The sequence below is a fragment of the Lampris incognitus genome, chromosome 19, assembly GCF_029633865.1.
Source record: "Lampris incognitus isolate fLamInc1 chromosome 19, fLamInc1.hap2, whole genome shotgun sequence".
Classification (NCBI taxonomy): domain Eukaryota; kingdom Metazoa; phylum Chordata; class Actinopteri; order Lampriformes; family Lampridae; genus Lampris; species Lampris incognitus.
The window spans coordinates 817038-835000 of record NC_079229.1 but is presented as its reverse complement, the minus strand read 5'-3'; the positions used below and the strand labels follow the sequence as shown (position 1 = coordinate 835000).

The 17963-nt window shown below is 41.4% G+C and overlaps 1 protein-coding gene across 2 annotated transcripts in view; it reads left to right on the top strand.

The window, feature by feature from the left end:
- rsu1 (Ras suppressor protein 1) overlaps positions 1–17963 on the top strand; it is a 138564-nt gene that overhangs the window by 25995 nt on the left and 94606 nt on the right. For both annotated transcript variants that reach the window (XM_056299462.1, XM_056299463.1), the window contains exons 5-7: positions 2180–2298; positions 4675–4757; positions 9076–9190. In XM_056299462.1, coding sequence (XP_056155437.1) covers positions 2180–2298; positions 4675–4757; positions 9076–9190 — 317 coding nt within the window. The remainder of the gene's footprint in view (positions 1–2179; positions 2299–4674; positions 4758–9075; positions 9191–17963) is intronic.

Genomic DNA, 17963 nt, shown 5'->3' with positions numbered 1-17963 from the left:
TACCATCATTAAATGCAACCATGTCTTTTTGTCTTCAAGAACATTTTGAATGTTCATGGGTCACCTTTTTGCAAGAGGCGTGGTCGGCTTGCATTCGGCCAGCATGTACCATATGACAGCAGACTGGCTCCAACTCACACAGTCAGACAAGGGGTATGTGTCAAGTCTTCACTGCTGCCCTGTCCTGCAGTGTGACACATGGTGAGCATGCAAGACGACCAGTCCCACCATGTGTGGGAGCTTTAAAGTAGACTGGTCCCTGCAGACCTGCACTGCAGCAGTGATAGCATCAGCTGTTAACCCTCCTACCCGGACCCTCAGTGAACCCTGTCCACTGTGTTTAGCAAACACATGCACAGTGGACTCTCTGGGTTTACATCCAGGAACTACACAACGCTGATGTGCCATTCTGGTGAGCAGCAGCCGTGTTTCAGTTTAACATGGCTATGAGATAGTAGACACATACACACACACACACCCACACACACACACACACACACTATGAGATAGTAGACGCACACACACACACACTATGAGATAGTAGAGACACACACACACACTATGAGATAGTAGACACGCACACACACACACATGCTATGAGATAGTAGACACACACACACACTATGAGATAGTAGACTACTATGAGATAGTAGACTGCACTATGAGATAGTAGACTGTACTATAAGATAGTAGACTGCACTATGAGATAGTAGACTGTGCTATGAGATAGTAGACTGTACTATGAGATAGTAGACTACTATGAGATAATAGACTGCATTATGAGATAGTAGACTACTATGATATAGTAGACTACTATGAGATAGTAGACTGCACTATACGATAGTAGACTGTACTATGAGATAGTAGACTGTGTAATGAGATAGTAGACTACTATGAGATAATAGACTGCACTATGAGATAGTAGACTGCACTATACGATAGTAGACTGAACTATGAGATAGTGGACTACTATGAGATAATAGACTGCACTATGAGATAGTAGACTATACTATGTGATAGTAGACTGCACTATGATATAGTAGACTATACTATGAGATAGTAGACTGCACTATGAGATAGTAGACTATACTATGAGATAGTAGACTATACTATGAGATAGTAGACTGCACTATGAGATAGTAAACTGCACTATGAGATAATAGACTGCACTATGAGATAGTAGACTGCACTATGATATAGTAGACTACTATGAGATAGTGGACTGCACTATATGCTAGTAGACTGTACTATGAGATAGTAGACTGTATAATGAGATAGTAGACTACTATGAGATAATAGACTGCACTATGAGATAGTAGACTGCACTATACGATAGTAGACTGAACTATGAGATAGTGGACTACTATGAGATAATAGACTGTATTATGAGATAGTAGACTGCACTATCAAATAGTAGAATGTACTATGAGGTAGTAGACTGCACTATGAGACAGTAGACTGCACTATGAGACTGTACACTGCACTATGAGATGGTATAATAAACATAGGAGGAGTAGCAAAATGAGGGGGAGTTCTGATAGGATGTCCCAAATCTTTTCATATTATGGTGCCTTTGAATCACTTCCCAGGAAATAGGGCTTTTTTGAGAAAGCCGTTGTCAGCATAGAAACAGCAGATTCTAGCAGTTTCTGTGTCTTTCTTTACACCAAAAAATAAACAAAAAAACGTTTTCATGGAAAATAGAACATTTTAGTCGACTGCCATACAAATCTACAGAAAACTGCAAACACTGGAGTGCTGGTTTTCTGTTGGGCTTTATTTACAGGTGCACACTTACAGGAAGTGTGACAGCAGCACAGGAGTCGCTCAGAGACTGTGCGTGTGTGTGTGTGTGTGTGTGTGTGCGTGTGTGTGCGTGCGTGCGCGCGCACACTTTGTGATGGCCTGGCGGCCTGTCCAGGGTGTCTCCCTGCCTGCTGCCCAGTGACTGCTGGGATAGGCTCCAGCATCCCGCCACCCTGAGAGCAGGATAAGTTAAGATATGCGGCTTGGATAATGGCTGGATGATGTTCAGTAAAAGCAAACATTAGAAAGAACATCACTGATGGACCTTTTTTGCAGTGTAGTGATATCAGGTGATTATTTTTTCATAATGCTGACTTTTAATTGAAAAAGTCTGTTGTGTGTTTGTATGTTGTGTGTTTTTGCACATCTGCAGTATGAACCGTCTGAGCGGCCTACCACGAGGATTTGGGTCTCTGCCTGCTCTGGAGGTTTTGGACCTCACCTACAACAACCTTAACCAAAGCTCCCTACCAGGAAATTTCTTTTACCTCAGTGAGTACACACACACACACACACACACACACACACACCCACACACACACACACACAGAGCCCTCTTTTCACCTTGCTATTGAAGTTATATGTATGAGATGTAATCCTTTGTTGAGTCAAGTCATTAATCAAAGGGAAGTTCTTCTAACTGAAGCAGAGATACTATAGTGCCAACTGAAAGGATGAAGGGCAGAGCAGTGATGATGACTGGTTGATTCACCTTTGTATGATGCCATCAACATGAGAAGGGGGTTGTAGCTGTGATGAAGAGGTGGTGATGATGATGATGGCCGTGAACAATGCTCTCCACTTAACCTACTGACAGTCTTTGAGTGGGTGGGGTGATTTTCATCACTAGATGTTTGTTGGTAAGAGAGAAAAACCAAGCATCAAACATCCTCTGTCATGTTCCACTTTGTGAGTAAGAACTTTGAGATAGCTCATTTCATAAATAACTTTTATACAGGCAGTCATTTGGTCAGGTGACACAGTTGTTGGAGGTCATTTGTAATGTAAAGCATCAGTCAGTGATTCAGGTGTTGGAGTCTCAGCTGAAGTTGTTTCTTGTTTGTGTTGCATAAGATGGCTATGACTTTTCTTTAGATGTGGAAAAAACCATTTGACCATGTGAACTGGATGTATCTATTTGCAATTTTAGAAAAAAAACCGACTTTGGACCCGGTTTTGCTACATGGATATAATGACTACATTTGTGCCCCACTGCTTCAATCCTGACCAACTCTCAGCAGTCACGACCTTTTAACTTCCAACGGGGAACTTGCCAAGGGTGCCCCTTAACTCCACTACTTTTTAATCTGGCCATAGTGCCACTAGAAACTACATTACTGGCTGTGAGGATATTTCAGGGATTTGGAGGAAGGGAGTTGAACACAAAGTGTTCCTCTATGTGGACGATCTTTTGGTTTTCATATCAATCCCAGACACCTCCCTACCCCACAAGCTGTCACTACTCACTCAGTTTAGCCAAGTCTCAGGATACAAACTAAATTTACACAAAAGTGAACTTTTTCATGTGAATGGGGAGGCACCTACATCAGACTCTGAACCATTTGCAGTTTTTCCTGGGTTGTTATATTTTTTCCTGGGTTTTTACATTCTTTTTCCTGGGTTTTTATGTTTTTTTTCCTGGGTTGTTATATATATATTTTCCTGGGTTGTTATATATTTTTTTCCTGGGTTGTTATATTTTTTCCTGGGTTTTTATATTTTTTTCCTGGGGATGTCATATTTTTTCCTGGGTTGTTATATTTTTTCCTGGGGATGTCATATTTTTTCCTGGGTTGTTATATTTTTCCTGGGTTGTCATATTTTTTCCTGGGCTGTTATATTTTTTCCTGGGTTGTTATATTTTTTCCTGGGGATGTCATATTTTTTCCTGAGTTGTTGTATTTTTTCCTGGGTTGTTATATTTTTTCCTGGGGATGTCATATTTTTTCCTGGGTTGTTATATTTTTTTCCTGGGGATGTCATATTTTTTCCTGGGCTGTTATATTTTTTCCTGGGTTTTTATAATTTTTTCCTGGGTTTTTATATTTATTCCTGGGTTTTTATATGTTTTCCTGGGTTTCTTTAATTTTTTCCTGTATTCTTATATTTTTTCCTGGGTTTTAAATTTTTTTCCTGGGTTTCTATATTTTTTTCTTGGGTTTTTATATTTTTTCCTGGGTTTTTATATTTTTCCTGGGTTTCTATATTTTTTCCTGGGTTTTTATATTTTTTCCTGGGTTTTTATCGCTGACGTGAGAAATAAGGGTGGGGAATTAGCCATTTTATTAAAATAATTTTTCAAAGAAATATTGTTTTTGATGTGTGTGTGTGTGTGCGTGTGTGTGTGTGTGTGTGTGTGTGTGTGTGTGTGTGTCCATGACACGTCTTTATTGTATGTGTGTTGAATTCTCCCCTGAGCCATGTACAAGTCTGACTGTCTGGCCTTTGCTCTTTCCTTTGTGTGTGTGTGTGTGTGTGTGTGTGATAGATGTCATGTTTGTTTAGATGTGTTTATAAAGACATCTTGTTGCCTCCTCTTGACCACACAAGTAGCTGTTTGACCTGTGTGTGTGTGTGTGTGTGTGTGTGTGTGTGTGTGTGTGTGTGTGTGTGTTGTGTGTATCAGCTGCTTCTCAGTCTAGTTTGCAAGGAGTTTTTAATCAGCCGTGACTGGTGTTATTGATCAGGCTCAGACTCAGGACTGTTTCTCTCTTTCTGTCTCTTATCTCACACACACACACACACACACACCTCTGCACATATTCACATTTACACACAAATGGACCCCAATACACAGAACCTCAATCTCTGCCCAATGAAATCCTTTGTGTGTGTGTGTGTGTGTGTGTGTGTGTGTGTGTGTTGCAGCCACTCTTCGTGCTCTCTACCTCAGCGACAATGACTTTGAGATGTTGCCCCCTGACATCGGCAAGCTGACCAAGCTGCAGATAGTGAGTACCTCATCTGCATGGACTCTGATTCTGTCTCTGATTGTGTCTCTGATTGTGTCTGATTCTGTGTCTGATTGTGTCTCTGAGTCTGTCTCTGATTCTGTCTCTGATTGTGTCTGATTCTGTCTCTGATTGTGTCTCTGATTGTGTCTGATTCTGTCTCTGATTCTGTCTCTGAGTCTCTGTCTGATTCCGTCTCTGATTGTGTCTCTGAGTCTGTCTCTGATTCTATCTCTGAGTCTGTCTCTGAGTCTGTCTCTGATTCTTTCTCTGAGTCTGTCTCTGATTGTGTCTGATTCTGTCTGATTCTGTCTCTGATTGTGTCTCTGATTGTGTCTCTGATTCTGTCTCTGAGTCTGTCTCTGATTCTATCTCTGAGTCTGTCTCTGATTCTGTCTCTGAGTCTGTCTCTGATTGTGTCTGATTCTGTGTCTGATTCTGTCTCTGATTCTGTCTCTGATTGTGTCTGATTTTGTGTCTGATTGTGTTTCTGAGTCTGTCTCTGATTGTGTCTGATTCTGATCTGAGTCTGTCTCTGATTGTGTCTGATTCTGTCTCTGAGTCTGTCTCTGATTCTATCTCTGATTCTGCCTCTGAGTCTGTCTCTGATTGTGTCTGATTGTGTGTCTGATTCTGTCTCTGAGTCTGTCTCTGATTCTGTCTCTGAGTCTGTCTCTGATTGTGTCTGATTCTGTGTCTGATTCTGTCACTGATTCTGTCTCTGATTCTCTCTCTGATTGTGTCTGATTCTGTCTCTGATTCTGTCACTGATTCTGTCTCTGATTGTGTCTGATTTTGTGTCTGATTGTGTTTCTGAGTCTGTCTCTGATTCTGTGTCTGATTCTGTCACTGATTCTGTCTCTGATTCTGTCTCTGATTGTGTCTGATTATGTCTCTGAGTCTGTATCTGATTCTATCTCTGATTCTGTCACTGATTCTGTCTCTGATTGTCTCTGATTTTGTGTCTGATTGTGTTTCTGAGTCTGTCTCTGGTTCTGCCTCTGGTTCTGTCTCTGATTCTGTCTCTGAGTCTGTCTCTGATTCTGTCTCTGAGTCTGTCTCTGATTGTGTCTGATTCTGTGTCTGATTTTGTTTCTGAGTCTGTCCCTGGTTCTGCCTCTGGTTCTGTCTCTGATTCTGTCTCTGGTTCTGTCTCGGTTTCTGTTTTTGATTCTGTCTCCGAGTCTTTCTCTGATTCTGTCTCTGGTTGTGTCCGATTCTGTGTCTGATTCTGTCTCTGATTGTCTCTGATTCTGCCTCTGCTTCTGTCTCTGATTCTGTCGCTGAGTCTGTCTCTGATTCTATCTCTGATTCTGTGTCTGATTCTGCCTCTGATTCTGTGTCTGGTTCTGTCTCTGGTTCTGCCTCTGATTCTGTCTCTGAGTCTGTCTCTGATTCTGTCTCTGGTTGTGTCCAATTCTGTGTATGATTCTGTGTCTGAATCTGTCTCTGCTTGTGTCTGATTCTGTCTCTGATTCTGTCTCTGAGTCTGTCTCTGATTCTATCTCTGATTCTGTGTCTGATTCTGTCTCTGGTTCTGTCTCTGATTCTGTCTCTGGTTCTGCCTCTGATTCTGTCTCTGATGTCTCTGATTCTGCCTTTGCTTCTGCCTCTCCTTCTGTCTCTGATTCTGTCGCTGAGTCTGTCTCTGATTCTATCTCTGATTCTGTCTCTGATTCTGTGTCTCGTTCTGTGTCTGGTTCTGTCGCTCGTTCTGTCTCTGATTCTGTCTCTGGTTCCGACTCTGTTTCTGTCTCTGATTCTGTCTCTGGTTCTGCCTCTGATTCTGTCTCTGAGTCTGTCTCTGATTCTGTCTCTGGTTGTGTCCAATTCTGTGTATGATTCTGTGTCTGAATCTGTCTCTGCTTGTGTCTGATTCTGTGTCTGATTCTGTCTCTGATTCTGTCTCTGAGTCTGTCTCTGATTCTGTCTCTGATTCTGCTTCTGGTTCTGTCTCTGGTTCTGTCTCTGATTCTATCTCAGATTCTGTGTCTGATTCTGTCTCTGATTCTGTGTCTGGTTCTGCCTCTGGTTCTGTCTCTGATTCGGTCTCTGAGTCTTTCTCTGATTCTATTTCTGATTCTGTGTCGCTCGTTCTGTCTCTGATTGTGTCTGATTTTGTGTCTGATTGTGTTTCTGAGTCTGTCTCTGGTTCTGCCTCTGGTTCTGTCTCTGATTCTGTCTGTCTCTGATTCTGTCTCTGGTTCTGTCTCTGATTGTGTCTGATTCTGTCTTTGAGTCTGTCTCTTATTCTGTGTCTGATTCTGTCTGGTTCTGTCTCTGGTTCTGCCTCTGATTCTGTCTCTGATTCTGTCTCTGAGTCTGTCTCTGATTCTGTGTCTGATTCTGTCTCTGGTTCTGCCTCTGATTCTGTCTCTGATTCTGTCTCTGATTCTGTGTCTGATTCTGTCTCTGATTCTGTCTGATTGTGTCTGATTCTGTGTCTGATTCTGTCTCTGATTCTGTCTCTGATTGTGTCTCTGATTGTGTCTGATTGTGTTTCTGATTGTGTCTCTGGTTCTGTCTCTGGTTCTGCCTCTGATTCTATCTCTGATTCTGTGTCTGATTCTGTCTCTGATTCTGTCTCTGGTTCTGTCTCTGATTCCGTCTCTGATTCTGTGTCTGTACTCTCTGGAGAGAAAAAATATTCTTCCATCCATTCTTTGTCCAAATTTTATATGGGCTATTATTTTATGTTATATTATATTATATGTAAGATTATTTACAATGCATAATATATGCATATTAATTTTAATATATAGTGTATATATACACTATATATACACTATATATACACTATATATACTATATATATATATTTATATACACTATATATACTATATATACACTATATATACACTATATACACACACACTATATATATACACACATATATACATATATATATATACATATATATACATATATATATATATATATATTCATCCACTTGGGGAAGAAATATTAGTGTATGATAATATATAAGAAGATTCAGTATGTAAAAATATCAGCATTTAATAACCAAGATATCCACTATGCTTTGAAAAGATATGTAAACAAAGACTTTTGCACCGCCGTGTGAGCAGAGAGGAGTACATGAATAAGAGCTTGTGCTCTTAAGCCATGGCTGGTGTCTAGAGAGATTCTGGTAATTGCTTTGGGAGCCAACCTGTCCTGACTCACATCGCTGACCCCAAAACTAAAGAGAATGTTGTCAGGGGCAACGCTGTGTAATAGGCGTGCATCTGTTCAAAGATACGACTTCTCCAAAGCAAAAGAATAAGCCTCTAAGTTAACAACTCAATGTTGTTTTGTGTGTGTGTAGATGTGTAAATATGATGTGATGTGTCTGTGTGCACTAGGAGATGTCTGTGTTCAGTGGATGTTACTGCTGTGTCAGTGATTTTCTGTCTCCTTTGGGGCAGCATGGTGGCTCAGTGGTCAGCACTGTTCCTCACAGCAAGAAGGTCCTGGGTTCGAACCCCAGGCCGTCCCAGGTCCTTTCTGTGTGGAGTTTGCATGTTCTCCCCATGTCTGCATGGGTTTCCTCCGGGTGCCTCCCTCCATCAAAAAGACATGCATGTCGGGGCGTCCAGTAGTGTAGTGGTCTATTTCGTTGCCTACCAACACGGGGATCGCCGGTTCGAATCCCTGTGGTACCCTCTGCTTGGTCGGGCATCTCTTCAAACACAATTGGCCGTGTCTGTGGGTGGGAAGACGGATGTGGGTATGTGTCCTGGTCGCTGCACTAGCGCCTCCTCTGGTCGGTTGGGGCACCTGTTCAGGGGGGAGGGGGAACTGAGGGGAATAGCGTGATCCTCCCACGCGCTACGTCCCCCTGGTGAAACTTCTCACTGTCAGGTGAAAAGAAGCGGCTGGTGACTCCACATGTATGGGAGGAGGCATGTGGTAGTCTGCAGCCCTCCTGGATCAGCAGAGGGGGTGGAGCAGAGACCGAGATGGCTCGGAAGAGTGGAGTAATTGGCCGTATAGAATTGGGAAGAAAATGTATGTTAGGGTTAATACACCTGTCTGTGCCCCTGAGCAAGGCAGTGGAAAGAAGAACCGGAGTTGGTCCCCCGGTGCTGCAGCTCACATGCAGAGAACACACTCGCTGTGAGAACACAACCAAGTAAGGTGGTGTTCTGTCACTCACTGTTCTTCCTCATTTCTTCTCTGTCTTCCTGCTCTCCTCCCAACTCTACCCCCTCTTCCCCTGTTCATTCATTTTATTTCATTTCTATCTTGCTCTCTCTTCCTTTCCTTCCATCTATTGTTTACCCCCCCCCCCCCCCCCGGCCATTCTTCACCTATCCAGCTGAGTCTGAGGGATAATGATCTGATCTCGCTGCCCAAGGAGATTGGTGACCTGGCCCAGCTCAAGGAGCTCCATATCCAGGGCAACAGGTTGACTGTGCTGCCCCCTGAACTCGGTAATAAATACACACACACACACACACACACACACACACACACACACACACACACATTCAGTTGATGTTTTGTTTGATGAGGTCACAGATAAATTAAGAAAGCAGTCTCTGACATGGCACTCACTTTCTTGCATGGGGGAAATGTCTGCCAGCAACAGGTTTTGGGGTGACATTGCTCATCATCAGCGAACATGCAGCCAGAGCGCTGTGAACATTGTACTCTCATAATAGAGTCACGTGATGCCTCTCTCAACAATGATGGATGGCAGTAGTGCTATGGTTACCATGTTCATCCCTGTACGTCGCTCAGAGGTGGAGGCTCTCACCAGACTCGGCCATGTTCTCAGCTGAGGATCCATTTGAGGTTTTGACTGCGTCCAACTTTAAATTTGGTACCATTAAACAAGTGTTGGCACCACGTGGTTAATCAGAATGGATATGTAGTCATAATTCACATTAAACTGGCCCTTATGGAGTGGGTAGACTACATGCATGCCAGGGAAAACATACCATACATTTGGGGTTTGGCAGAGCGACAGTACATTTCCCAGTGGCTTCTGGGGTGGCCGTGTGCAACCTTCAAAACATTTCAACCATATGTCAGTATGGCACACTACATAGCTGTAAGTCATTCTGGCCATCTAGCACCAAGGCAGGATTGATTGGGTCCTGCATTTACATATTGGCTAGTAAACGTATAAGATCGGTGTCACACTCAAGGGCACATGATTGTGGATGGATGGACGTGGGCTGGTTCAGGGTTTTAGAAGCTTGGACCTTGACTGTTTCATTGATTCTGAAGCCAGACCGCCTTAAAATATAATTTAGAATCATTGACGGCTTCACTGTTGAGAAACTTGCAACTGTGTTGAATCTTCTTGCTGGGTTTTAGGTAGGGGTGCAACGGTCCAGTTAGCCCACGGTTCGGTTCGTACCTCGGTGTTTGGGTCACGGTTTCGGTTCGGTTCGGTTTCGAATTACATTGTTGGTGAAATACGTTCGGGAGGGAATAACGTAGCGCGGATCGAGCGTAGGCATTAGGTGACGAAAGCCCACATCTCCAACCACCGAAAAGGGCTGCATGTCTTTAGCAATGAACACCTCCGGGGGCTGCACGGGTTATTATTTTGTGTTTCTCTGAGTTGGCGCTATAGGTTTGTTGGAAAGCATCTCCCCGATAGACGGTTGTTTTGTTCACTGGTGTGGTTACCTGTGCGTCTGTCCTGCTTCCAGAGAGCGAGACATCTGGGTGGTGACGGCGGAGATGCCGGCTCATATTGGAAGTGTTTCCACTTATGTAGTGCGGGACATGGGTCAAGCAATGCTTGCAGCACACAGTGTTATTTCTGTCCACTGTGTTGTCTCCTTCATCGTTGTATTCAACAGCAAACCCGAAATGTCCCCAGATTTGTATGAAGACGGTGCTTCTTCAAACTTTTCTCTCTACTCCTCCACTCGCCATGGCTTTGTTTCTGCTTCTGCAAGCTACCGCCGTCTTTTCAACTCGACTGTCGGCCCCAGTTACAAGGGGGGTGGGGGGTGGGGGGCTAACAGTGACTGGATATTGACTCGTGGGGCGGGGCTTTCCTGCTGCACACAGGCACACAGTGAAAAATCCATTCTCCAGCAGTAAGAAACGCCTGTCAACTATTCACGCACATTTTAACTGCAAAACCGAAAACCCACGGTCCATAGGGGCGGATTGAACCGTACAGGGCGGACCGTACGGTTCGGTTTTAAACCGAAAACCGTTGCAAGCCTAGTTTTAGGTCACATGGCCGATTGCTTAAACCTTCCAAGTCCATGTTTCATTTTGAGAAGTGGAACCTCACGGTACCATCACATGTATCTTCATTTGTGTTATGTTTGTTCAGAATATCTTTTCACCTGGAGCAAAATCGGATTTGATTTATTTTTCGTTGCTTTATACGGTTAATGCAGTACATCCCAGCCTTTTGTAAAGTTCTGCACTTTGCCTGTACAAAAGTGGACCCAGTAAAACCATGCACGAATAGAACATTCTTGTAGTATTCCCTGCGGGTTCATTTTGTCATCACATTATAATGCAAATCCTATAACCATAATGTGACAAAAACAAAACAGGAAATAGTAGAGTAAATTGTGTGGTACTGGCAACAGTATTTGTGTTGTAATGGGATGGGGAGAAAAAACACTTAAAATACTGCAGTAATGTTTTAGGTTTAGTATAATGTGTTTTCATGTGGTTGAGAGCAGGAAGTCCTGTATTCTGCAGGTGCTTTAGTATTAGTCATGTATTTCCAGAGACCAACGCAGCTTTAGCAAGGAAAACAGATTTGTGGAAGTTTAAAATAAAGTCACCAACTTGATAGAAAGCATGTTTTGCAACTACTTTTGTTTTTGATTGAACATAAAAAAAAGCGTGTGACTATTATGAGTGTCCCTTTGTCAAAAAGGAGGTATCATAGTCTTTCATAGCTTGAGCGATTGCCCCGTTGGACGGTGCTGCAGCTCAGTGAGAAGGTTCAACAGAGTGGTATGTTTGAAGAGACTGAATACTGATCAGTGCAGTCAGGGACCTTTTTCTCTGTATGATCCCATATGATACCGGACCACATTCTTATAAGGTCTTGCTTCAAACAAAATTGAATTGATCTTTGTGGTACCATATGGGCTCTGTAATCATAAGAACCACCCTTACCCAAGTAATGCATAGTCAAGGCTCAGCGTTTTCAGTTTTTGTTTTGCAAAGCCATCCAGCATGCTGAATTTCGCCACAAGAGGACACTGTTACATAACCTCACACGAACAGGAACAACTTTTGGATCCGTGGAAACACAAGATCCGGGTGAAAATCAGTTTAAAGCGATCTGCTCCTTTTAAAAAATCTGGGTATTTTTCAGTGAAAATCAGTAAAAACTGAAAACGCTTAGCCTTGTGCATAGTACTCTGCTATTAAACAATGATGTGTTTTTACAATGACTATATACACAACTATTACGTAAGGACTTTGAGAGGTGCCAGCACCGAGGGCAAACGTGTGTGTAAATCTGTCATCTGCATATGGTTCACACTAGGACAGTGCGATATGACCAAAATCTCATATCACGATATAGGTCATTCATATAACGATACATATCACGATAAGGTCATTCATATCACGATATGGTACATATCAAGATATAGGTCATTCATATCACAATATAGGTCATTGATATAATGATACATATCACGATAAGGTCATTCATATCACGGTATGGTACATGTCATGATATAGGTCATTCATATCATGATATGGTACATGTCACGATATAGGTCATTCATATCACGATACATATCACGATAAGGTCATTCATATCACGATATGGTACATGTCATGATATAGGTCATTCAAATCACGATATGATACATATCATGATAAGGTCATTCATTTCACAATATCATACATATCATGATATAGGTCATTCATATCACAATAACGATCCATAACACGATATAGGTCATTCATATGATATAATACATATCACAATATATGTCATTCATATCACGATAACGATACATATCACAATATAGGTCATTCATACCACGATATGATACATATCACGATATACACTCACTGGCCACTTTATTAGGTACACCTTGCTAGTACCGGGTTGGACCCCCTTTTGCCTTCAGAACTGCCTTAATCCTTCGTGGCATAGATTCAACAAGGTACTGGAAACATTCCTCAGAGAGTTTGGTCCATATTGACATGATAGCATCACGCAGTTGCTGCAGATTTGTCGGCTGCACATCCATGATACGAATCTCCTGGTCCACCACACCCCAAAGGTGCTCTATTGGATTGAGATCTGGTGACTGTGGAGGCCATTTGAGTACAGTGAACTCATTGTCATGTTCAAGAAACCAGTCTGAGATGATTCGAGCTTTATGACATGGCGCGTTATCCTGCTGGAAGTAGCCATCAGAAGATGGGAACACTGTGGTCATAAAGGGATGGACATGGTCAGCAACAATACTCAGGTAGGCTGTGGCGTTGACACGATGCTCAATTGGTACTAAGGGGCCCAAAGTGTGCCAAGAAAATATCCCCCACACCATTACACCACCACCAGCAGCCTGAACCGTTGATACAAGGCAGGATGGATCCATGCTTTCATGTTGTTGACGCCAAATTCTGACCCTACCATCCGAATGTCGCAGCAGAAATCGAGACTCATCAGACCAGGCAACGTTTTTCCAATCTTCTATTGTCCAATTTTGGTGAGCCTGTGCGAATTGTAGCCTCAGTTTCCTGTTCTTAGCTGACAGGAGTGGCACCCGGTGTGGTCTTCTGCTGCTGTAGCCCATCTGCCTCAAGGTTCGACATGTTGTGCGTTCAGAGATGCTCTTCTGCATACCTCGGTTGTAATGAGTGGTTATTTGAGTTACTGTGGCCTTTCTGTCAGCTCGAACCTGTCTGGCCATTCTCCTCTGACCTCTGGCATCAACAAGGCATTTTCGCCCGCAGAACTGCCGCTCACTGGATATTTTCTCTTTTTCGGACCATTCTCTGTAAACCCTAGAGATGGTTGTGCGTGAAAATCCCAGTAGATCAGCAGTTTCTGAAATACTCAGACCAGCCCGTCTGACACCAACAACCATGCCACGTTCAAAGTCACTTAAATCACCTTTCTTCCCCATTCTGATGCTCGGTTTGAACTGCAGCAGATCGTCTTGACCATGTCTACATGCCTAAATGCATTGAGTTGCTGCCATGTGATTGGCTGATTAGACATTTGCGTTAACGAGCAGTTGGACAGGTGTGCCTAATAAAGTGGCCAGTGAGTGTGGGTCATTCATATCACGATATGATACATATTACGATATAGATAGTTCATATCACGATAACGATACATAACACAATATAGGTCATTCATATCATGATATGATGCATATAACGATATAGGTCATTCATATCATGATAACGATACATATCACAATATACACTACCGTTCAAAAGTTTGGGATCACCCAAACAATTTTGTGTTTTCCATGAAAAGTCACACTTATTCACCACCATATGTTGTGAAATGAATAGAAAATAGAGTCAAGACATTGACAAGGTTAGAAATAATGATTTGTATTTGAAATAAGATTTTTTTTACATCAAACTTTGCTTTCGTCAAAGAATCCTCCATTTGCAGCAATTACAGCATTGCAGACCTTTGGCATTCTAGCTGTTAATTTGTTGAGGTAATCTGGAGAAATTGCACCCCACGCTTCCAGAAGCAGCTCCCACAAGTTGGATTGGTTGGATGGGCACTTCTTTGAGCAGATTGAGTTTCTGGAGCATCACATTTGTGGGGTCAATTAAACGCTCAAAATGGCCAGAAAAAGAGAACTTTCATCTGAAACTCGACAGTCTATTCTTGTTCTTAGAAATGAAGGCTATTCCATGCGAGAAATTGCTAAGAAATTGAAGATTTCCTACACCGGTGTGTACTACTCCCTTCAGAGGACAGCACAAACAGGCTCTAACCAGAGTAGAAAAAGAAGTGGGAGGCCGCGTTTGACAACTGAGCAAGAAGATAAGTACATTAGAGTCTCTAGTTTGAGAAACAGACGCCTCACAGGTCCCCAACTGGCATCTTCATTAAATAGTACCTGTTAGAGCCTGTTTGTGCTGTCCTCTGAAGGGAGTAGTACACACCGGTGTAGGAAATCTTCAATTTCTTAGCAATTTCTCGCATGGAATAGCCTTCATTTCTAAGAACAAGAATAGACTGTCGAGTTTCAGATGAAAGTTCTCTTTTTCTGGCCATTTTGAGCGTTTAATTGACCCCACAAATGTGATGCTCCAGAAACTCAATCTGCTCAAAGAAGTGCCCATCCAACCAATCCAACTTGTGGGAGCTGCTTCTGGAAGCGTGGGGTGCAATTTCTCCAGATTACCTCAACAAATTAACAGCTAGAATGCCAAAGGTCTGCAATGCTGTAATTGCTGCAAATGGAGGATTCTTTGACGAAAGCAAAGTTTGATGTAAAAAAAATCTTATTTCAAATACAAATCATTATTTCTAACCTTGTCAATGTCTTGACTCTATTTTCTATTCATTTCACAACATATGGTGGTGAATAAGTGTGACTTTTCATGGAAAACACAAAATTGTTTGGGTGATCCCAAACTTTTGAACGGTAGTGTAGGTAATTCATATGATAACAATACATACTATAACAATATAGGTAATTCATATCATGGTAATGATAATACCACAATATACAGGTCATTCATATCACGATAACGATACATATCACGATATAGGTCATTCATATCACGATAACGATACATAACATGATATAGGCCACTGATATCACGATAATGATACATATCACAATATAGGATAACGATACATAACACAATATAGGTCATTCATATCATGATAATGATACATATCACAATATAGGCCACTCATATCATGATAACGGTATATATCACAATATAGGCCGTTCATATTGTGATAACGGTACATATGACATCGGTCATCCATATCATAACGGTACATATCACAATATTGGCCATTCATATCATGATAACGGTACATATCACTATATAGGTCATTCATATCATAACGGTACATATCACGATATTTAAAAAAAAATTTATTTGTTTGTTTATTTGAATAGGGACAGTGCATATTATGAACCCTGGTATGGCAGATACACATGTAAATTTGCTGGATTGTAGCACTACTGATATATACGATACATTAGATAATATAGGTCATTCATACCATTTTAACAATACATATCACGATATAGGTCGTTCATGTCATGACAACGATACATATCATGATATAGGTCATTCATACCATTATAACGATACATATCACAATATAGGTCATTCATGTCCTTATAATGATACATATCACAATGTAGGTCACATCATTATAACGATACATATCACAATATAGGTCATTTATATCATGATAACGATACATAACACAATATATGTCATTCATATCATGATAATAATACACATCACAATATAGGTCATTCATATCTATATAGGTTATTCTTGATTATAACGATATATATCACGATATATGTCATATCATTATAACGATACATATCACGATATAGGTCATTTATATCTCGACAACGGTATATATCATGATATAGATCATTCATATCATGATAATGATACATATCACAGTATAGGTCTTTCATATCACGATAATAATACATGCCACAAAGCGCATTTTCTGTAAATTCAATGGATAAATAGTTTATATAAAATGACCACATGGAATGACTTATTTCTTATTACAATTTGAATTATGTACTAGACAAATAAAAGTTACATAGTCATATTTGATTATTTTTCTCCTTTTATTTAGAACCTTTGTGCAAATTTTGAATTAAGCATGTAACAAAATATAAAACATTATCCATCCATCCTTTATCCAAACCGCTAATTCTGCTGTCAGGATCACAGGGATATTAATGTATGAAATATAAAAAGGTAAATAGAAAACACTTTTCAACTATAGTTGCAAAAAAAAAAAAATATATATATATATATATATATATATATATATATATATATATATATATATATAGGTCTAAAATGTGAATATGATGATTGAATATGATGACGTGAGTCTTGCGTGGGTGGTAACAGAGGGTAGTGGTGTTTGAGTGTGTTGTGGGGACCGGCGTGCAGCATATTTTGCAAAGTATGTTTTTTCTGGTCCATGTCAGACTTTGCATACCCAAACCACGTCCATACGATAGAAATGGCCGCTCTTTTAGGTACAAGCTCTTCATGTTGTCCTGGCTGGTCAGGGTCCTTCTGTTCTGAATTACCCCGTTCTGAGTTACGTTCACTGTCCTCCATGTTTGTTTGGGTTGCCTTCATGCACATTTCCTGCCTGCATCCATGCTGTGCAAAGAGTGCAAAGGGTCGTCAATGACCAAAAATATTTTTTTTATTTTGATATACTTTACTGATATTGCCGTGAAGAGTGTGATTGGCAACACAACAATATAAACGATAAGAGCAGAATATGAAACGATAAACATTTTCTGTCGTCACATGATATGTATCGCCATATCGCACAGCCCTCGTTGTCACCATGTGTAGATGCAGTTTGAGTGCAGTAGGAGAAGACGTCAAGACAGAAAGAAGAGACAGAGGGACAGGGAGAGATGCCCCAGACTGTACGCTTCACAGAGCAAAACTCACCCCCACAGAGGTCACCAGAGCTCTGAGATGCTCACTGACAGCCTGTCCTCAACACAATTATATACAGACGTACATACACACATACTCACCCGCACATGCAGATAGACACACATGCACATGACAGCAACCACACACTGTACCACACATTGTACACTCAGATGTGGCCGCTGTCGAGTGAAAACCACCATCTGCAAAGGAGTTAACGTTACAGGGAATGAAAAACATCACAATTTCACCGTTTTGTATCCGAGCATTACTTTTCATGGGCTTTTTAAAACACATTCCATCTGTCAAGGAACAGTGAAGCGTTCACAAGCCTTGAAGGGTCCACCCAGTGGTTGGTTTTAGGGAAGCTCCACTTCTGTATGTTTTGAAATAACGTGTTGCTTGTTGATGTTCTGCCTCACAGTGCTTACATCACAGGATATGTTGCCTTATGTTCACCGTACATATATGCTTACATCACAGGATATGTTGCCTTATGTTCACCGTACATATATGCTTACATCACAGGATATGTTGCCTTATGTTCACCGTACATATATGCTTACATCACAGGATATGTTC